Source organism: Filicampus tigris, chromosome 9 (assembly GCF_054856515.1).
Source record: "Filicampus tigris isolate MCC_2025a chromosome 9, RoL_Ftig_1.0, whole genome shotgun sequence".
NCBI classification, from domain to species: domain Eukaryota; kingdom Metazoa; phylum Chordata; class Actinopteri; order Syngnathiformes; family Syngnathidae; genus Filicampus; species Filicampus tigris.
Window position 1 is genome coordinate 2169419 of NC_141225.1, and position 23082 is coordinate 2192500.

A 23082-nucleotide genomic window follows, 5' to 3' on the forward strand; every position below is an offset into this window, starting at 1 on the left:
GGGTTCGAATCCGGCCCCGGCCTTCCACGCTAGGTTAATTGGACGGTCTAAATTGCCCCTCGGTGTGATTGAGAGTGCAAATGTTTGTTTGTCTCTGTGTGCCCTGGGATTGAATGACAACCCGTTCGGGGTGTATCCCGCCTCTTGCCCGAAGACAGCTGGGATAGGCCCCAGCACTCCCACGACCCTTGTGAGGATGAGCGGATTGGATAATGGATGGATGGGTATTAATCAATAAACTAGCGACAACAACAATATGGGGTGGACAGTACATACATTCAACCAAATGCGGGTAAATGAAACCAAAGAATCGGAAAGTAAAAACCACTGTTTCTGTCTAACAACAGCTTTTACTGGTTCGCCATGTTTTTACGCGCGGACTGTCCAAATTTTCGTGAGTTTGTGGTGTGGAAAATGTGGGCAATGCGGATGCCACGCGGAGTTGGATTACATCATTGCTGATGTGATGTAATTTTGCGGAGCTGTGTGGAGCTTGAGGATGCGTCAAATATAAAGCAAGCTTAAAAGGGAAGTCAACCCAAACATTTCTTTACAAGAATATGTTCTATGCAGACCCACTAGTCTAAACACAGCATTCTGGTTAATATTGCATTTGTGCAATATGAGTTGACCCTTGTATGTCTGTGGGACCTGCTTTCAGTTTTTATCAAAAGAAAAAGTGACAACATGGCCGCCGCCCCGAGATGGCTAACACGCATGGATTTTGCTGCTTACCCGATATTAATCACAATGCCGTGTTTCAACAAGTGAAGGCGCATAGATCATATTATTACAAAGAATTTTTGGGGGGTTGACATCCTCTTTAAGTTATCTGATTAGAGACGAGCATTTGATGAAATTGAATTACTATTTTTTATATTTAATGAGATGAGAGAATCTCAAGTCTATTGAGCACTATGCTGTCTCGTGGATTTGTCAAATAGCTGAGGTCTGCATGGATGGAGCTCAACTACTCATAGTTAATATGATCCCGTTCTTAAGATTGCAAATCTGACAAGATGAAATCAAGTAGTGGGCACGATTTTGCCTCAGTTGCCCGCAAACATGATTAAACACAATACATTCCACACAATCTACCACATTCAATTAAATTGATTCCGATGCCAATCCCTACATATGAGTTCTCTGCGCATGGATGCGAATTAAGCAAACATACGTGGTTTCCGCGTGGTGACAGTGGATCGTGGTGAGGGTGGGCCCGTGCCTGCGCTGTTATATGCCAGAACAGCAATATGATAGCGAGTGCTCGGACGTAGTCCAGACACCCTGGCTGTTGTTTCTAATCCTGCTGTCCGCACTCGGTCTGCTGCTGCTTCCCGCTCATGCTGTCGCCAGTATCGGATCTAAAGGCACAAATAACACATTTTTGAAAGGTTGCATATTCTTTTATTCTTTTCCCTCTCTTTACAAATTCATCCCACTAACTGAATATAATGATACGGTACAATCAATGTATAGTCCAAGATGAAAGCATACACATGTAATTCGACAACAAAATAAAAACAACCAAGGTAGTGACCACATAATCCAATTTTTCAGCATTCTAAAATGCACAACTGTTTGTTGCATTGAGTCATGAAGCATCACATCACCTCATATCCTCTCAGGATGCCATTGGTATTCGGTTGCAGGAGAGGCTCCCATGACACTTGGATCTCAAAAGCTGTCAGTGCAGTGACATTTATGCTTAATGGTCCAACTGTCGGCTCTGTGAATGGTTAATAACAGTTAAGGTGTTAGAATATGACAATGTTGTCGTGTACAACTCCTCTGCAATTTCGCGAGAAAAGATACTGTATATGGATTGATGAAAACACAACCGCATTGTCTATTTAGAAGCATGGAGGTAATGTACAGATAAACAGGTGAGACCGCTGCGTCAATTCAGCTTAGGATGCCCTCTGGTGGTCAAAACGTATAACATATATTACAGGTGGAAAATGCATGCTAATCAATGTCAATGTAACGTTCATTTGTGCTTTCATTTTAATAGACAATTACATCATAAAAGTGAACCGGAACTTAACTTTTATAAAATTGTTGATGTGTGATTCCGATGGACATTGTTGTCAGCAAACTCTTGTTTAAAATGACACTTTTGTCAAATATAATTACTGTACTGTGATAAAGAATTTGAGAACTTTTACACATTTAATCCAAAAGAAGGAGATAAAAAAATAATAACCATGTGTTCACCTATTCAAAATGGGAAAATGTTGAAAGCTCACTGAAACTGAAAGAGTCTAGATTAAAGAATTGCACAATCCTGTGTGGTATCTTCATGTTTTATGAAAATACAAGAATGAAAAACACTACAATGTTTCTCAAAATAATCTCCCAGCAGTGCCACACATTTCTGGCATCAGAAAATTTTTGTATGCCTTCTGTGAAGAATTCTTAAAGAGAAAAGTCAACACAAACATGTTTTTTTCAAGAATATGTTCCCAGCAGGCCCACTAGTTGAAATACGGCATTCTGATTAATTTTGCGTTTGTGGAATATAAATTAATCAGCAAAATGCACTCGTTTTAGCCATCTCTGAGGGCGACCATTTTGTCTTCTGTCGACTGAAAATGACATCACAACTTCTCACAACGACCAATCACGGCTCAGATTCAGAGAACAGGGCAGCCAGAAGACTGACTCTTAAGCTAATCGTTCACAGGTTTTTTTTTTTTTTTTTTTTTTAAATGTCTTTGTCACTGGTAAACATTTTTCCTCTGCAGAACACCTTGAGGGGTCCAAGCAGGTGGAAATCAGAAGGGGCAAAGTTTGGCTATAAAGGGGAATGGGGATGCAGTTCCCAACCGAACTGTTGATGGTCAGCACTTGGGCTGAGCGATAATTCAATATCAATATACAGTACTGTATATCATGATAAACCCCTGAACATTATCAACAGACATTGTGCTCAGTATCCTAAGACCCCTTGATACATTTAAAAAATAATAATAACTGCATATTTACTGAATACATGTACAATTGATCTGATTGCCAAATTAAATAATCTACTTTAAGTAAAGAACATGGTCGAGAAGTAATTGTTTATCATAACATCCACAGTCATGGTTTCATGAAATAAAATGCACACATCTACCAATTTTTCACACAGACTTGTAATACAAGCAGGAACAACCGTAAGTAAAAAGCACCATTTAGAATCGTGAAGAATGTTATCTGTGACAATTGATCACTCTGATTGGCTTTTAGCTAGCGAATCAGTGCATGAGATAGAGGTAAACTATGAGATGGTACACAAAAGCAAAGCCACTGCAAAGAAAATGGCATTATCTCGGAAATTAAGATCAGCAAAATGTTGCTTTTTACTTTGATTTCTTCCTGCTTGGGTGTGATGGGCATTGCTCTACATTTGTGTGAATTTTATTTCATGAAACCCTGACTGTGGATGGTATGATAAAGAATAACGGACGCACAAACGGACACCCCTCACCAAGGTCTTGTATCACCCTGGCCACCGCACTAAAACAATTCTGGCTACTCCCCTGCACAAGCTTTAGACCTCCGTGCTAATTTGCTATAAATCAACTGTTCATGTCAGCGAGAACTGTATGTCCAAAACACATGAGTATCATTTAGTGAACCTCAAGCTAGAACAGTCATTGCGCAATGACAAAGGAGATGCATTGATTAGTCGACTTGGGGCTGGCCGATATGGTTGAGAAGTGTATCACGATAAAAGTATTTCATATCACTCAATGTCGATATATATGATATATGATATAAATGATTTTTATTTTACACTTCAAAATAAGCATCCGGATGAAACTGGCTGAATTTAGGGAATTTCATTTTAAAATATAATATTTAACCTTAGATAAGAGGTTAAAACAACTAGGAAAAAGTCAAATTAACTGGTCAATCTAAAGATTAAATAAAGAAAATAATAAATCTTTTAAAACATTGTGTGCTTAGTAGGGCTGGGTGAATCACAATGTATGTAGTCCATACTAGTCTATCGATAATTATAGATTTTTGTTTTTACCTATTTAAAAGAAGGAAAACAAATTGATTAAAGATCAAAATTAAATAAACAACTATAAAAAGGGTGGCACGATGATCGACTCGTTAGCACGTCCACCTCACAGTTCAGAGGTCGTGGGTTCGATCCCGGCTCCCGCCTCCCTGTGTGGAGTTTGCATGTTCTCCCCGTGCCTGCGTGGGTTTTCTCCGGGTACTCCGGTTTCCTCACACATTCCAAAATCATGCATGGTAAGTTGATTGGACTCTCTAAATTGCCCCTACGTGTGATTGTGAGTGCGGATGTTTGTCTCTGTGTGCCCTGCGATTGGCTGGCAACCAATTCAGGGTGCCCCCCGCCTACTGCCCGAAGACAGCTGGGATAGGCTCCAGCACGCCCGTGACCCTTGTGAGGATAAGCGGTATTGATAATGGATGGATGGAACTATCAAAAGGAAAAATACCATTCAAAAAATCTGCTAGTAAAACACGCTTTTGTGCTTATAACACTGCAGCCTCTGCCTAGAGCAGAGGGGTCAGGGTATGCTTCCTGATTTTTTTTTTTTTTTTTTTTAAATCAATATCATATTTAGTGCAATTTCTATGGATATTGAACAGGTGTCTATTGCGATATATACTGATATTGAATTACTGCCCAGCCCTAAGTCGACTAGTCAGTTCTACCCCTTAATGTGTAGACTATTTATCCAGTCATCCATCCATCCATTTTCCCAACTGCTTATTCATTCGTCTAAAAACAAAAGAAACATCAGATAAACTGACCTTCCTCAGCAGAGTAGACAACAGCAATCTGGCTGAATGGACCTTCACCCCTTCGGTTAAAGGCTTTAATTTTCACTTCAAAGGGGCTGTATGGCATCAGGGTGGCATTGTAGTACACATATCGGGATGACTCCACAAAAGGTATGCGCACTTCTGTCCAAAATGATGTGTCTTTCTTCCTAAAAGCCAGGATGTAGCCAAAGCTGTCACCATTCTGGTATTCTCTGGCCATGGGCTGGAAAGTGAAGCAGAAGATGAATGGTCAGCAAACCTAGCTTTAAACCAAGTACCGCTTTTCCTTGTGCCATCACATGTTCATTCTTAATCTTCAACTTACTGTCCATGTTATGATAAGTTCATTGCGATCTCCCCCTCCACCTCCAAGTCCACTGGGAGCCACTGACGGAGCTGAAAGCCAAAACAAATTTACAGTGTTTAAAGAGGACATATTATGGCAATTTGACTTTTTTATTGATTGTACACAAAAACGGCTGCACGGTGGTCGACTGGTTAACACGTCCGCCTCACAGTTCAGAGGTTGTGGGTTCGGCTGTGTGGAGCTTGCATGTTCTCCCCATGCCTGCGTGGGTTTTCGCCGGGTACTTCGGTTTCCTCCCGCATTCCAAAAATGCATGGAAGGTTAATTGGACACTCTGAATTGCCCCTAGGTGTGATTGTGAGTGCGGTAGTTTGTTTGTCTCCGTGTGCCCTGCGATTGGCTGGCTACCAGTTCAGGGTGTACCCCACCTACTGCCCAATGACAGCTGGGATAGGCTTCAGCACGCCTTGTGAGGATAAGCGGTATAGATAATGGATGGATGGATGGATACAAAAAGTGAGGTATCATGACTGCCTGCCCACACATTAAACAACCACGTAACTCTAAGTTGGCCCACACCTGCCCATGATTTGGAAGCCAAGCTGAGTGAAGATCCGCCACTTTCAAGTCACTGCCGGACATGTGCCGGAATATGTGCCAAATGAAGAAAAAAAAAATTGGATACATCATACAATGATATTAAATGTTAATTATGTCAATTAAATATTAACTGTCATTATGTAAATAGCATTATTTACATGTGTGGATAGCTGAGCTTGACAACGAGGTAGTATTGGTAACATTTTGCAATTAGTTTCAGAGTAAGTAATTAAGATTTTATACAAACTGTAAGATTAGGATACCTAATCTTAGCCTAATATTCACTTAATATTATACTGTATTTTACTGTAAAATCCTATGAATAATACTCATTGTTTTGAGAAAAAAAATGAAAAGTGAGGGGGTGGGGGCAGGGGGGGGGCATTATGCAGACCTGTGATTGACTGGTGACCAGTCCACGTTGTGACCTACCTCGAGCACAAAGTCAGCTCGGATAGGCTTGCGCTCATCCATAACTTAAATGAGGGGAAGCACTATATTTATAGATTCAATATTTTGTAATAGGATTTTTTAAATTTGCAAACTGTTCAATTACACAACATAATCATTACTTCTAATTTGTTATCTTAATGTATTTATTGCAGCAACCATGTGAAGATGCAAATGTAGTCATAAAAAAAGTGTAATACCTGGACATAATTATTTTTACTTCCTTCCATTTTCTGAAGTGCTCTTCCTCACTAGGGTCATTATACAGAAAATTAGTTGCTTTAATTTTGTTTCCATTTGAGTGACCTATGTTAGACTAGGCCTCTTTGGTGTATATGTTTAGAGAGGTGACTTGAGCCGGGCCGTTATCTTGCTGTGACCTGTCTCTTGCTTGGCTTCCCTTTTCTATGACGCTCTTGGCACACTTATTAGTTGATTGTAGTTAAGGCCATAGGGTCACACACAGTCACATGGATCACATCTCCACAGCTGCGTGTTGATCTTTCTGGCACACTACAAGGGTCTAAATTTATGGGGGTCAAAAGAGCGAGGTGCGCTTTTTACATAATTTTTTTTTTACAAAATATTAAATTTCAAAATTATGTCGGCCTCAGTATTTGAGTACTATGGCTCCTACTTCAGAAAACAGGTGAGCTGTGATTGGTTGTTACTTATGCCCTAAGCAGTTGTGATTTTCATTTTCAGTCGAGAGAAGTGACAAAATGGCCGCCCTCAGTGGTGGCTTAAAACAGTTGGATTAAGTTTTATTTCACAAACACAATATTTATCAGAATGCCTTGTTTCAACCAGTGGACCTGCATAGAACATGTTCTGGAGAAAAATTGTTTGGGATGACTCCCCTTTAATGTATTTTTTCCAGTATATAATGGAACCATAGTTACTAGTTAGTGAAACTTTTTTTTTTTTTTTTTTTTACAAATAATGGCACAAGCGTGCATGTGGAAAATTGATTGACAATTGTTTGGAATAAGAGTTAATCTACCCATTTTTAGCCATCTCTGGGGGCGGGCGTTTTGTCATTTCTGTCGACTGAAAATGACATCGCAACTGCTCAGGGCTGGGGTAACGACCAATTACGTCTCTGCTTCAGAAAACAGGTCAGCTGTGATTGGTTGTTACCTCAGCCCTGAGCAGTTGTGATGTCATTTTCAGTCGACAGAAGTGACAAAACGCCCGCCCCCTGAAATGGCTAAAATCGGGTGGATTTTGCTGCTTAACTCATACAGTATTCCACAAACGCAATATTAATCAGAATGCCTTGTTTCAACTAGTGGACCTGTACAGAACGTATTCTTTAAAAATATATGCATGGGCTGACTTCTTCTTTAATGGGGCATCCTGCATCGGTGTAAATGCTATGGTGAGTCTGGAAAGTGTTTGGACTTTTGATTTTCATTTTGGACTCCATATATCATTTTGAACTTCTTATTGTGTGCAGGGTAACAGTGAGCTGAAGCATGTCCCATCTGAAGGGAAGCGTTGCTACACCTTGGGCTGGTTGCCAGTCAATCACAGGGAACATATAGACAAACAAGCATTCACACTCACACCTTATGGTCAACTGAGTTTTCAAATAACCAAACATACATGTTTTTAGAATTTTGGAGAAAATCCATACAAGCAAAAGGGAGAACATGCAAACTCCATACAAAAACGCCATCATTCATTTTCTGTAATTCTGAATATCACTCATGCGTTTTTGTCATTACTTTCGCTGTTCTGCTCTGTTCTCTTTAGCCCGTGTCGACCTGACCCTCTCATAGCCAGTCAGCTTGTCACTTCCGCCCTGTGTGGTCTATTTCATGATTCTGAGTGTCTATCTTGTTCTATGTCATGCTTTGTATTACTCCTGTGTCATTGATAGGTAGTCAAAAGGTCCTCCTATTACCACACACCACAATTGAAAAATATATCCTGAATGAATTATTTCATGTGTGTGAGAGAGAACTGTGCTCCCTTACCTAATTGTTGCGTGCGGATGGTATGTGAGGGCATGCTGGGCTCTCCGCTGCCCAGTATGTTGCTGGCAATGACTTGAAATTCATAATCCATCCAGGGCACTAGCCCAATCACATGTGCAGACTCAGCATTTCCTTCAATGTTCACTGGCTCTGTTTTGAAAATGAAATTAGTTTATGTCGATGTTAAGGGTAATCAAAATTCATATCAAACATATCAAGTATATATTTTTTTAATGATTTACATAAATTACATCATTTCAATTGATATTGTTGATTTTTAAACAGCAAACAGGTACGTCTTCACATTAGAGTCACCTAACATTGAATGTTTTAACTATTTATTGACGGTTTACACACCGGTGCGCATCTGTTTCCATTTTGATGAGAGAGAGGATCGGCCCATGATCACATAATTGCCGATAGGACTGTGGTTGTCATAGCCATGACTCCACCTCAGCTCCACTGATGTCTCTGCTACATTCCTTACCAGTAAACCGCCAGGTGGTCCTGGCGGCCCTGGGCACAACACAGAAGAAATTATATGATTATATTATATTGTATGAGCTATCTCATACATACACAATATATTGAAAATATACAATACTGTATATTCACACTTAAAGTGGAAATCAACCCAAACTTTTTTTTAAGAATATGTTCAAAGCAGGCCCACTAATTGAAACAAGACATCCTGGTTAATATTCCGTTTGTGGAATATGAGTTAAGCAGCAAAATCCGCCCCTTTTTAGCCATATCAGGGGGCAGCCATTTTGTCAGTTCTGTCGACTGAAAATGACATCACAACTGCTCAGGGCTCAGGTAACGACCAATCTCGTTTCTGCTTCAGAAAACAGGTCAGCCGTGATTGGTCGTTACCTCAGCCCTGAGCGGTTGTGATGTCATTTTCAGTCGACAGAAGTGACAAAATGGCCGCCCCCAGAGATGGCTAAAAATGGGTGGATTAACTCTTATTCCACAAACACAATATTTATCAGAAGGCCTTGTTTCAACTAGTGGGCTTGCATGGAACATATTCTTGAAAAAAAATATGCTTGGGTTGACTTCCACTTTAAAGGGGAAGCCAACCCAAACATATTTGAAGAGGAAGTCAACCCAAACATATTTTTTTCAAGAATATGTTCTATGCAGTCCCACTAGTTGAAACAGGGCATTCTGATTAATATTGCGTTTGTAGAATATGAGCTAAGCAGCGAAATCTAGACATCGCAGGGGTGGACATTTTGTCGCTTCTGTCGACTGCAAATGACGTCACAGTTGCTCAGGGCTCAGGTAAGTATAGTTTATGTATGAGTAAAATAAACAATTTTGACATATACTGTTTACTGCTGGAAGGAGGCCCAAGGGAAGCCCAGGATGCACTGGAGGGACAATTATGTTTACCGATTGTCATTTGAGCCTTTTTTTGCACTAAACAAAAGGTCAAAACACCCAAAAATGTCCAATGTCTTCATTTTTTCCACCGTTGTGTATTTATAATACTGTATATATGCTGCTACATGACAACTGGAATGCATCTTACCTCGTACCACCAGTTTGGCTGTAACTGAGGCGCTGTCCACCACGGTCTGAGCTGTACATGTATAAGTGCCTGCCTGACTGAGCTGAGCATTCACAATAAACAGGTCTCCAATGGTTTCCTTCTACAATACAATACAATACAATACAATTTTATTTATGCAGCACATTTCATAACAGCTAGAGCTGTAACAAAGCACTTTACGAACAATACAATAAATAGAACAAAAACAATAAAAGGCTGTGATACATGCATTAATAAATATAGATATAAATAATATATGAAATATAAATAAAAATATGAATAAATAAAGCCAATAAATTGACATAAAACACTGTATACAATTGACACCGCAAAAGAGCCGAAAATTTCAGGTCTGATCAAAAGCCAGAAAAAAGAAATGTGTCTTCAACCGGGTTTTAAAAATGGACAGAGAGGGGGCTTGCCTAACAACATATGGGAGGTCATTCCAGAGGGAAGGACCAGCGACAGAAAAGGTTCGATCCCCTCTGAGGCTCCACTTGGTCCTCGGCACCTCGAGCAGCGCCTGGTCCGCAGACCTGAGACTGCGGGAAGGTGCATAGGAGTGGAGGAGCTGGGAGAGGTACGCCGGGGCGAGGCCATTTAATGATTTACAGACAAATAGGTGAATCTAAAATTGGACCCTGAAATGCACTGCGAGCCAGTGAAGGGAGGCCAAAATTGGTGTTATGTGCTCGATCTTCCGAGCTCCAGTTAGTAGGCGGGCAGCAGCATTTTGGACCAACTACAGAAGTTTGAGGGCGGACTGGCTGACTCCAAAATAAAGTGCATTGCAGTAATCTAGCCGAGATGTAAAAAAGGCATGGATGACTGTTTCGAAGTGCTGATGGGAAAGGTGGGGCTTTACCTTAACCATCTGTCTAAGGTGAAAGAAGCTGGACTTTACAACAGCGCTGATTTGCAGTTCCAATTTAAGATCACTGTCCATTTTGAAACCCAAGTTTAAGACTGTTGGTTTTAGATATGAAGCCAGGGGGCCCAGATCAACAGGGTGGGATGGAGACGAGCCACTGGGACCGAACACCATAACTTCTTTTTCTTTGCGTTTGTGACATCCAGTCTTTGATGTCCTCTAGGCAGGACAAAAGTGGTCTTAAGGAAAAAGCCTCTTTTTTGCTTAGCGGGATATAGATTTGACAGTCATCCACGTAGCAGGGGAAAGAAATACCGTGTTTTCTAAGGGTGGAACCCTGGGGCAGCAAATACAATGAGAACAGCAATGGCCCCAAAATAGAACCCTGTGGAACAGCATACGATAGAGGGGCAGAGCGGGACTCAGAGGAACCTAGGCTAACAGAAAAAGTCCTGCCAGCTAAATAGGATCTACACCACTCTAGAGCGCATCCACTAATGCCTACTTGGTGTTGCAAGCGAGTCAAAAAAATATTGTAGTCTACCGTATCGAAAGCTGCAGTCAAATCCAACAAAACGAGACATACGTGGTGGTCTCCAGTGTCATTTGCCAGGAGGATGTCATTGAAAACAACCTTGCAAAAGTATCTTAGTTACTGTACCGAGCCTCGTAACGCATTACAAATTCGGGAACACGACACACATTTAATCACACACTTAAAACAGGAGAGGAGTTCATTATTTCACTTCCAAGGTACGCTATTTACTTAACCAATTACCACAATCATAGCTAAGATCAACAGATTCAGCTATGGTCAAAGCATTTTGTTTGTTTTTACATGATGGTCAGAATTTCTCATGGCCGAGAAGTTATTGTTTGTGACACCAATCACGGTCATGGTTTCATGAAATAAAATGCAAAGCATTTACTCAAAATACAAGCAGGAACAAACCTAAGTAAAATGCAGCGAATAAATTGCAAAGAAATAAAAGTCATTGTGCTTTTTAGATACAATTTTAATGAATTTTGTGCCATCAATTGCAGTATGTAAAACCGTGGTTATTCTGATTGGTTGTTAGCAATCAAATGCAAATCCATCTGGAAGTCCTTGTGTTAACCTTTAATCATGAGATTGGGACGGTACAGGATAAAAAGTTCACAGGAGCAGACGGGAGTGTGAAAGTCCATGAGGAAGGGGGGGGGGCGACAAACTGTTTTTTTGGTTTTTTTTAAAATGAAGCTGACCTCCAAAATGGGAGCGTTACGTGAGTGGAAGTCATTCTGAATGGGAGCAGGACGGTATGGGAGTCATTTTTACCTGGACGGGACAGGACAGGATTTTTATTATTATTTTTTTTTTTACTATGGTCCGGGATGGTATGATACAGTATAGGTGGGAGTGTGATGGGAGGGGAGTGAAAATCCACTGCCGTGTCACCCTCTACTACAGTACTATGAGAATCATCTTGTTGACAAGTACTTTAAATAAAATATGGAATTGTGTCCTTTTCTTCTCCTCAGTGGAGTGAAAACATTCCAAATATGTTGGACAACTACTAATAGTTCATTGTACGAATGCCTTGAACAAATGACTCAACCATTGCTATCCACCACAGCTGTCACTATTGAATTCTTTAGAATCGATTATTCCATCGATTATTCTGATAAAACTTAATGTTGCATTTTAGTATATTACAAAACATTTTTCCCGTTTACAGTTTATTAAACAATTATTGTTGTTCATTTGGTATTTTGATAAAAAAACAAACAAAAAAAACAAGCAATATCACACGAGAGCTATTGATGTCCTCATCACCCTTTTTGAAAAGCAGATGTTTGCAAATGTCTTATTTTGATTAAACAAAAAAAATTGCCTGCTTTCATGAGAACAACAGAAATTGGAGAACAATTACTATCGAGAGGAGAGAATTTTACGTTAAACAATGGCTCTAAACAATTACTCGATTATTAAAATAAATGAATTACGGTAATTTGATAATCGAGTAGTTGTCGATTAATAGATGAATTTTGAGACCACTACTATCCACCATAAATTTCAGCATTTACTCACCCCCTCCACTCGATGGTATGGCCCTGCTGAGTCCTCCGTATCCAGCGGAGCCCCATTGAGGGCCCAGGTGAAGGTCAGGTCCATGGTGGGATCATGAGAGGCATGGCACTGCAGTGTCACGTTCTCACCTTGATTGATGTCGGCGTTGGAGGGGGCTAATGTGATCTTGGTAGCATCTGTGGGTTTTCACCACATTGAGAGTTTTTTAAGCTACACACATCAATGAAGAATTAGTGAATTAGGGCAGATGATTATATTCAGTCTGCAACACACAGTACAGTACAGTACAGTACAGTACAGTACAGTAGTTTCCTTTTTGGCACTCTGGCTGTTTGGCATCTGTTTCTGTTTACTGTTGCAAATACATGTGGCAGTAATAAACGGTCATTTTGTGTTTCACAAAGAGGTATGGTTTGGTTGCCAAAGACAAGTCTGTCAAAGAAAACTAGAGACAAGTTTCTGCGAGTGTGTGTAAACGATACCTCTGACAGACAGGTGTCCTGTGCTGTTAGCTTTGCCCAGGTAATTCTCAGCAAAGCAAGTGTATTTCCCTTCATCTGCCCTGCTTATGTTAGTGATCCACAAGATTCCATCAGGAGTCACAGTCACCCTGTGCAGACATTTCACACAAAGTCAATAAGGGTTACAACCAAAGTTCATCTCAACCTACTCGGCGAAATGGGGAAACGACAAAAATTGCCTTAGAACGCTTCAAATGCGCCACTAGTTACCCAACTGCATGTACTTACTTGCATTGGGAATGCCCCGGCGGGAACTCTGTGCACTGCACACGTTATGTCACACGCCTGTTTTCTTCAGTCTTTCAAATCATTTTTGCTGTTTCGTGTACTGGCTCTTTAAATGAGAGTTCAGCCCTGCTCACTGTGTAAAACAGCTAGCCTATGCGTGGGACAAGTACACACACGTAGCAGTACCGAAACTGCTCCTGCGTGATTTGTTTCTCCACACGCGGACTGATACTTGTACGTCAATTTCCACAGACCGACTGACGTTCCGGTCGGCGCTCCGGAAGTGGAGCGGAAACCAGCGAGCCAATCAGCAACCCGAAGGGCTGACTAATGGAAGGCGTCTCCGCCCATCCGTTCAGGGACTGACCTCTCTCATGTCCGCTGCATTGACATATAAACAAACGGCCGCTGTTAAATAAAGCAGTTACATTACAACTCTCGACTCGCTCACTTCGTTTCCTTAGGGACGTAAGGACACAGCCGCTTTAACAGGACGAGGACGGAAAAAGGGTCAAGTGCCCAGCTCTGGTTACAACCTTAACATTTATGAGTGGACACATTATGAAAAATAACAACACAATATGTGAATTATGATGAAATAATTTGTCTGGGGTCAAAATGGTTGTATTTAGCTTGAGTTCTTGAATCTTGATTCGTGCAAGAATTACCCACATTTGCCCCCATGTTTAGTTCTGAAATCATGTAACTACATTATCTCTCTGGCATCACCACTTGCTCCGGCATCAGGTTATAAAGGTAATAGTTGTTAATAACAGTCCAGGGAATGGCTCACCCAAATGGGACCCTCTGGGATACTCATGTAATAAATTGGTCCATGAATTACACGTACCGGTAATTATTTCAAGGTAACACCTTTTGTCATATATGCTACAACTGTAAGACATGACAGTAGAATACAATGATCTTTTCAAAAATCACCCAATTCTAGCCCCATCTTATGCATCTAATTGGATTTCTTCATTCATCCATTGGTGCACATTAAACGGAAAATTTGGTAAGTATTGTTGTAAAACACGATATACTGAATGTGTCGTGTATGTACTGCATTTTTATGTCTTGGTGGCGGCCGACTGTTGTCTCTCGCTAACTTAAACCCAGAAACAGATTTTTCGTCTGTGTGAAAACCTCCGTGCATTTGATGGGTGGTAATTTGCAACATAGCCACATCATGCAACAGCGATTTGGCCAGACTCGCCGCTCGTGAAATCCTATGGCAGAACCCCGCACATGTGCGGTGGAGGCTGCACAGTTCAGTTGATCCCTACCCATTTGATTGACGCCTGCTTGTCACGGAGAAGCAATATGAAATTGAAAAGTGGCTTATATCTTGAGTCAGTGGTGCGATGGTGTGTCCCTACCTCTACCAAATTATAACTACATTGATTTTGTAATGGAGCAAAAAACATAAAATCATATTTTTGCAAGACAGTAGACGGTGAACTGGAACTATATCTCAATAAACCTTCTTGAGACAGCTGTGCTAACCATGCAGCTGTCACGATAATCCCCTTTTTATTGTACAGGATCCATATCATAATCAAGAAATGATTTGTTGTTGTTGTTGTTGTTGTTACCCGCTGCTGTTGGTGAGCAACTCAGTCCCACGACTCCAGAACAGGCTTGGCTTGGGGGCTGCTCGTGGGCGACACTCAATCATCACTTGTCCCCCTCTGGCTGCAGGGATCAGTTTCCGCACAGGGTTCAATCTGAAGTCCGGAGCCTGAACTGGAGCAGGGACAAGGTGAAGAAGAGAGATGGAGTTGACCAAACTTTAGCTGAAGAGAGGGGTCAAAGAGATGTATGTTTGTTATTCTAATTAACAGAGGTGGGTAACTTTTTACTAAAGTTTGCCGGTCCGTCATTCATCATCCGTCAGCAGCCTGGGTACCCGTCCGTCAGAAAAAAGGTTACATAATATGAACCAATTTGATTAAAACGGTAAATGGGTGTCATACGGTGTTGTTTCTGATCAAACAGATGTACATTCACATATATTTGACATTTCACATAGCCTACAGTTATTTTCCAAGCTATTAAACTGTTAAGTGGGAGCCTCCTGCCGCTTTAACTCTAAAGCGGAAGTCAACCCAAGCATATTTTACAGAGACAGAGATATATTACAGAGATGGATGAAATGTGCGTAGTCAGTCTTTCTTTTTTTTTTTTTAAAGTTTCCCATCTATCATCTAGCGTTAGCAAAATGGGCGTCCTGCAGTGACGGACAGACGGAATGCCCACCTCTGCTAATAAATACAATACTCTGTCTTACCTTGGACTCTTAGCTCAGCAGTAGAGTAGATTGTTCCATGTTTGTTTTCAGCAACACACTGGTACATCCCAGAATCCTCCAGGGCTAGGTTGCTGATCTTGAGACGAGCTGCATTTACTTCTACTCTATCCTGGAGAGTTCATATGGTTGTGGATGGAGAGACACAACAAGGGAAAAGGGAGGTTACAAAGTGACAAGGATTTCTTCCACATTCAAATATTCAAGACTAATCAAGGGTGATTGCAAATGATTCTACATTCATTTTCTTTCTCGGCTGCCTGAAAATAAACAAATGAATTGTTTTCTCCCCAAAAAGTCTTATTTCTTTGAACGTGTATAGAGATCTACCTTTCGTGAAGCGTATGTATGTCGTGTATGTATAGCTGCCTGTCAATGGCATAGATTGGATCAATTTAGACGGTAATATGGAAAAATATATGAATCAATGAATAATGCATGTGTCAGTATTGTCGTTTAGATTTATATTAAGATTTGTGTCATGTTTTGTTTCCTTTCCTTGTGGTTGATGTCTTGTCCTGCTCATTAGGTTTTTTGTTTCCACCTGTGCTTGTATTTTTGCTGCATTCGAGGAAGATGGGAAGTCGGATTGAGCCCGCTCGGAGTGTCCCCAGTTCTGATGTCAAAGCGTTCGAGGCTAATACAGGAAGTCCTCGAATTATGACGTGTGGGACCTAGGAGGTTTCGACTTTACGACGCCCGTGCCTCTTCCGCCATTTTGTCCCCAGCACCATAGTGACTACGTTTATATGCAGTCAATATTCGGGTTAAGGTCAAAATTCTGATTTCTGAAACATTCTAAATATCCAGTTTACATGAATGAGCTGACAGAGTCGCTCCATTTGAATAACCAACTGTGACGGCGAGGCATGGCGTCGTGAATCAAATGGACGTCATTTGCGCGTGTTACTTTCAACTGTCAATAAAACACTTGATATTCATGTCACTCACCACATGAATGAAGCAGCCGGTTTCCTCCTCGTTCCAAAAATGTGCCTTTGCGCTGCGTCTCTGAGCTTGTTTACCTCTGCTTGTGTCTTTGCGGTGGTTGCGCGCCAAACACCGCACTTACGCATTGTAAGGAATATGCCTTCATGTGGACCACATCTCCAGGACTGGAGTTAAGGTTCAGCCAGGAGGACTGCCACCAGGTCCACTCCAGCCTCACTTCAAAGCAATTGAATCCCCAGGGAATCCCTGCCATTTGACTTAACAAAAACATGGTAGGACTCAGAAAGACACAAACTCCTGATAAGGAGCCACTCTTCGTCGCCTGGACCAGACAACGGATAAGGATTTGAACGGCTCTGAAACAGACATTCCGGAGCTTCCCCAGCGGGAAGCCAGAATGTTCCTTTTACAATCAGCGGGGGATCAAACCCCGATGAACATTGACAGTGCTGGATAAAGACTGACCCCAAGAGGTCGACATAGGAACTGCAGCTTTAAACTTCTCATGCGTTTTGGTCAATCGAAATTAACTTGAAATAGGGATGTAACGATGAATCGAAAATCGATAAATAAAAGACGAATCTTACTTGGACATTTCAGCACTCACAAGCCCTATACAGCAACGCCTAACAAAAGACAACATACCTAGGTCATTAGAATATACTAATTTTGAGTGCTAAAAAATGATGCCTTAGATTTTTTTTTCCATTCCAGATGCATACCATATTTTGAATGTGTAAATTCAATTATGCGCTTGCGCCAAACATCATTGCGTATTGCGTTTGTGGATGGCTGCAGCACCACACTAACAGAGACAAGCATAATTGTGATTTTTTTAAAAACGAATCGAATCGAAAAATCGGGAAATGAAAATCAAATCGAATCGGGGCTTCAGTGAATCGTTACATCCCTATCTTGAAATGAAACATATTTGAATGTATGTTTGTGTATTGCTTACTGTGTATCCTGCTTAATTTGCATTGATGAATCTGCTTGTCTATGGTAATAATCATTTTCCTGGTCAGGTTTATGAGATAAGGAGTAAGACAGGTGTAGATATAGATTTAAACTCATATATTTGACTCCTAAACTTTGGACACATTCAGAATGAGACCAGCATTCCTTGCGGTTGAGCATGCGAAGAGTGTCTCGATCGTGTCTGTTTGCGTGCCGGCAGTATCTTTGCCTTTTTCGCCCTCCTCTCCTTCTCCATCCACCTTTCAACAGTAATGCACAGTACAGAATCTTATGTCTTTATTTTAATGTATTTTTGTTTTTTTATACCAACCATTTTGATGTAAATTTGGACTTTAATGGTGAAATCTGACATACCCGGAAATTCAGGTTACGTCGCCAGTGTAGGAACGGAACTCGTTCGTAAATTGAGGACTTCCTGTATAAACAACAAAGATGGCCGATTCCGATAAATTGTTAGTTTTTCTGGTTCATCACAACACAGTTTGACCTCCGGCAAACCTTTTTCATAATTTCCTTAATTCATATAAATAAAGGAATATTGAATCTTCAAAGCATTTCACCAAATAACTTCATGCAGGGAGAGAACGGCATATTTTCATTCATTCAGTACTCATCACTTTGTGTCACATGAAGTTCTTTTGAATAACTAAATTAATGTAAAAATAAACAAACAAGCTATATGTTTATAATTTTGTAAATTATGTTTTGTTATTCACGGTCTTTGTCTCCATAGGTTCGCCATTGAAGAGGTACGACAAATTCAAGTCGGTCAGTGAACTCGGGTCCTTTTATTTTCCGACTTCGCAACTTGGACCTCCCAGTTCAAAGGGTTTTCTAGTACACTTTTCGTAGTCGAAAGTTGAAAAAGTCCGGCTTCCCGCCTTCCTCGAATGCAGCATTAGTTCACTAGTTTCTTTCTGTTTTTGTGAGTTCATTGTGTTTGTTGCTTTTGTGGGTTCATTGTGTTTGTTGCCTCGCCTCCTGGCAGTTGTTGTGTTCCCAAAGTTATGCCATGTTGAGTTTTACTTTCGTGTTTCCCTACATTAGGGTCATCTTAACTCCACCATGAAAACCCTGGACCATAACAATACAGTATGAATTTTCCGCCTAAATACTTGTTTCCTGTGTTGTACTTGCACCTGTGTAGCGAGCGGTTGTCCATTGCGGAGCCAGCGAACGGAAGGTCGTGGTTTGCCGGCAGCCACGCAACTCCAATGAAGCTCAGAACTGATCTCGACTTCGGAGTCACTCATCACCTGCAACCAGTCTGGTTGCGCTAAAAAAAATAAAAAAATAAAAAATAAGAACTGCATGGAAAATGACATATTAAAAAGTGGTCATGAGTGAAAACAACAGTGATCGACTGTCAAGTCAAAGAAATGCTAACAAAAACCTTGCACACTGATGCGGCCCTGGTACACATCAACTCCCTCGGAATTGTGGGCTTCACACTCATAGACACCCTCGTCATCAAAGGAGAGATCTGGTAGGATGAGAGTGGGACCAGCAACACTAGAACCTGCCTTGGACGGCATGAGTCCATCCACCTTTTTCCATCTCAGTTTTGGGACTGGACTACAAGAGGAAATATAGAGATAAGTAGGTGACCCAAATGAGAAAAGATACAGGATTAAAGATTTAGGATGGACCGTGGTCCTGGTCCAGACCAAGTCAAGGTCTCATGTGGACCCAGGGTCAATTGCGGTTAAACAAAAGGGAGTGTGTGCTTCGTCACACGGCTATTCAAAGACCCCGCCCCCAACCATGGCCTCTTCAAAAGGAAAACTGAGGCAGAAAACAGAGTTTTTAGGAATGAATGCACTGGGATGGTAATCATTTTGGAGTTTTTTTTTTTCTTTTATCATAGTTAGTTTTTATTTTGTTTTGACTTTTGTTTTTTAAATATAGTTTCATTTTGGTTTAGTTTTCATTAGTTTTAATATTAGTTTTATTTATTTATTCATTTAAATATATTGAGTATTTAAATGCAAGATAAAAAAAAAGTGAGTATCATGTAATAAAGTAAACTAATTCCTTCCTATCTATGGCCAAACAGTAATAGCAAAGTAAATACCGTACTTTAAAAATAAAGCCCAAAGCTCACATATGAAATTAATTGACAAAACGAAAACAAAGGACATTTTTGCTATAATTATAGTTTTAGTTAGTTTTATAACATAAAATGTAGTTTCAGTTTGTTTCTATTTCATAAAAGCACTCTCGTTTTTATTTTCTTTCATGAATGAAAATGTCTTTTTAAAACTTTAATTTCAGTTACTTTGTTAGTTTTCGTTAACTATAATAACCTTGGAATGGAGAGATCAGTAATATTTATACTTCCAGAACCAAACTCAGAAAACATGAGCCCTGAGTAACCCGATGTCATTTTCAGTCGACAGCAATTGGCAAAATCGTGTGGATTTTGCTGTTTAGTTCCTATTCCACAAACGCAATATTAATCAGAATAGCGTGTTTAGACTAGTGGGGCCACATAGAACAAAGAAAAATTTTGAGTTAACTTCCCCATTAGCAAGCATGTGTTTTGGGGAATACATTTATTCATGTTCATACACTGCAATCTATTAGTTGCATTAAAATACTTAGCGGTACAGACAATTATTTTTTTCATGGAAAACATTACATAAGGAAATGTGCCCTTTTGATCTTGTTTGACAAAATCAAAACATTTTGGGGTCTAAACCTTTGCCCTGAAAAATTCCTTGCAACCAGACCCCTCCAAATTTGAATTGAAGAAACCTGGATTGGGAGAATAGTGCAGATACGTTTTGAAACTTACTTTCCATAGGCGAAGCACTCTAACTGGGCAGTGTGTCCGGCAAGGGCGTAGGTCTCCGCTGGGAAGCGTACTTTGATGCTTGGAGCTGACTTCTTTGGATTGGCTATAGTCAAACCAGCACGAAGATCATATATTTGTTATTGTCTAATGATAGTCATTGGTGTGCAAATAATGAATTTGTTGCTCGCTCGAGCTCTCGAACCATCGCGTTTGATAATTATGCCCGATTGTGGTGGTATTATCTGCTGATAAATGAGCAGAGCTGGGCATTCCGTCTGTATATGCGTCACTGGCAGACGCCCGTTTTGCTGACGGTTGTCGAATGACGGGAAAAATTGTATAGCCCGATTAAGCATAACCATTCCCTCCGGTTTAATGCTATTGATATAGCTGCCTGTCAATGGCAGTGAATGAATTAAAAAAAAAAAAAATAAATAAATAAATAAAAAAGAGAAGATGTCCGCCTATGTCACTTGATGACGTACAGGGCAGCCAGTCATACGGCTGTTGCATGTGTCACTGCACATCCATGTACAACAACACAATCTGGCAAAACTCGAGCAAGCTAGCAGTTGCTTTATTAGCATCCCTATTTGTTTCGTCTACTCTAAACTAAATAATAAAGTACAAAAATGATTAACGGACCAAGTACGCCAAAGATTTCCATATGAAAAAAAAAAAATCATAACTGTGTCCAAGTTTAGTATAGAATACTTGAAAATGACTTTGTATGCTTCAGTATATACTGTACAGGGGTGGCATGCACTAGCTACAGTGCATGCCACCCCTGTACAGTATATACTGATACAGCTGATACAGCTATGTAGCGGCAAGGCAATGAGCTTGCGTCTTACCTTCAGGCAAAACGGTGAGTTGGTTAGCTTTGCTGAAGGTACTCTTCGTACTGATGTCCATGTTGATGGTAGTGAAGCAGAAGTAGTTTCCAGTGTCGTTGGGCTCCGCTTTGGCAAGGTAGAGATTACCTGTTACCTGGGATACAAACCAGCGGCCATCATCTTTCTTGATGAAGTTGGGAAACTCATTGAGGAGCCACCGGTAGGACAAAGCTGCAAAGAGGGAAGATTCGTGTTGATCTGATTAAGCAACAGTGCAGGTTGGGAGCGTGTTACCTTTTCCAGGAAGTCACTCTTTATTCCTAAAAGTCAAAAATGCAAACCATCCCAGGTATTAAAAGGTTACCTGGGTAATGTGGAGGTGGCTGACATGCTAGGAATGTCCCGATGCCTTCATAAGCTGTCTGAGGACTCCTGCTGTCAGGGGGGAAGTCGTGAAGGTCTAAAGAAAATAAAGAATCATCATACAAAACAGAGCAAGAAAGACCATTCACTATGTGGAACAAACGAAATCCGTTATTTTTTACCATGTCAAAATTACTCAAGTTCACTGATATTATATCATATTACTAACATTGCACACGGCAACAATCAACTTGCAAAAAACATTCAGAATTTGTTTCAGAAAAGAAGAATCAAGTGTTCGAGGTTCAGGGATGACTAGGCATGTGGGGTGGTTCTGATTTCGGGGATACAGAGCAATAGAGATGTTCCGATTAGGTTTTATGACACCGATACCGATCATGCATGAGTGAGATCGGTCGATACAAATTCTGATCACATGGAATACTTGTATATTTTTCCCATTTACTTATGATGACTGCTACTGTACAATATTATCTGAAAAAAACCCAGCCATATTATTCCCATAATTTTGACAAACATCTATATATATTTTCAAAAGCAGGAAGAAATACAAAACCGTTGCTGGCACAATACACACTTTCTCAGTCACAAAGATAACTGAAAAACTTAAATTTACCAGCTTTTAGTAACGCAGTTTTTAACAGATCAAAACAATCAGCAGTCTCAACAGACTTCATTATGCAAAAAGTCAAATAAATAACATGCCATCTAAACATTGTATGGTTCAGAATATAATCAAAGTAGAAAAAAATAGTCACATGCAGGCTTCACTTGAATAAACTATTTAATGAGTTCCTACATTGAAACGGCTCAAGAACTTGGTTTATTGTATTTTGCATAGACAATCTTGTGCATTTGTCAAAGAGAAAAAGCAACTGTTAATCTTTTTGTGAATTACAAAATGATATAGTGGGTCTGTTGTCCAAAAGTGACCTACAATGCGTCTCTCTGTGGCAATAATGCCACTTACACTGCGCGAAAAACTCCCTTGTAAGACTCAATATCGACACAGGACTGACATCCGAGCTCCATTTAACACTTGTAAAACTTTAACAGGATCACTGCTCGCAGGATGGTCTCTCATGGCTGTAGGCTGCAAAGCATGAGCTGCGGGTGATCAGATTTTTTTTAGCGGCAATAAAAGGCTTTGAATATGCCGATCGCGTAATTTTTCACGAAAATCGTCCGATCATTATCGGTACCCGATCGATCGGAGCATCCCTACAGAACACTGTTCGAGTATAATGTTTTAAAGATTGAGAGAAGCCCAAATCAAAATCACAATTAAAATTTCGATTAATCGTCTAGCCCTAGCACATATTCACTAATAGATGGTGGGAGTTACTGAGGATTACTCTAACATTTCTCTCTTATTTTTTCCATTTGTTTACACGTCTTTTTTCTTTTCTGTGATATATTCAGCAGAGATGTAACGATTCACTG

General features: G+C 40.4%; 1 protein-coding gene across 2 annotated transcripts in view; it reads right to left on the bottom strand.

Moving 5' to 3' along the window:
• Positions 1-23082, bottom strand: part of cntn2 (contactin 2) — a 44577-nt gene that overhangs the window by 9366 nt on the left and 12129 nt on the right. For both annotated transcript variants that reach the window (XM_086039612.1, XM_086039613.1), the window contains 16 exons: positions 21620-21715; positions 21274-21486; positions 20420-20522; positions 19016-19197; positions 18762-18898; positions 15676-15805; positions 14981-15131; positions 13119-13246; positions 12637-12812; positions 9674-9794; positions 8491-8649; positions 8134-8283; positions 5120-5190; positions 4783-5017; positions 1614-1729; positions 1178-1364 (listed from right to left, as the gene is read on the bottom strand). In XM_086039612.1, coding sequence (XP_085895738.1) covers positions 1178-1364; positions 1614-1729; positions 4783-5017; positions 5120-5190; positions 8134-8283; positions 8491-8649; positions 9674-9794; positions 12637-12812; positions 13119-13246; positions 14981-15131; positions 15676-15805; positions 18762-18898; positions 19016-19197; positions 20420-20522; positions 21274-21486; positions 21620-21715 — 2355 coding nt within the window. The remainder of the gene's footprint in view (positions 1-1177; positions 1365-1613; positions 1730-4782; positions 5018-5119; positions 5191-8133; positions 8284-8490; positions 8650-9673; positions 9795-12636; positions 12813-13118; positions 13247-14980; positions 15132-15675; positions 15806-18761; positions 18899-19015; positions 19198-20419; positions 20523-21273; positions 21487-21619; positions 21716-23082) is intronic.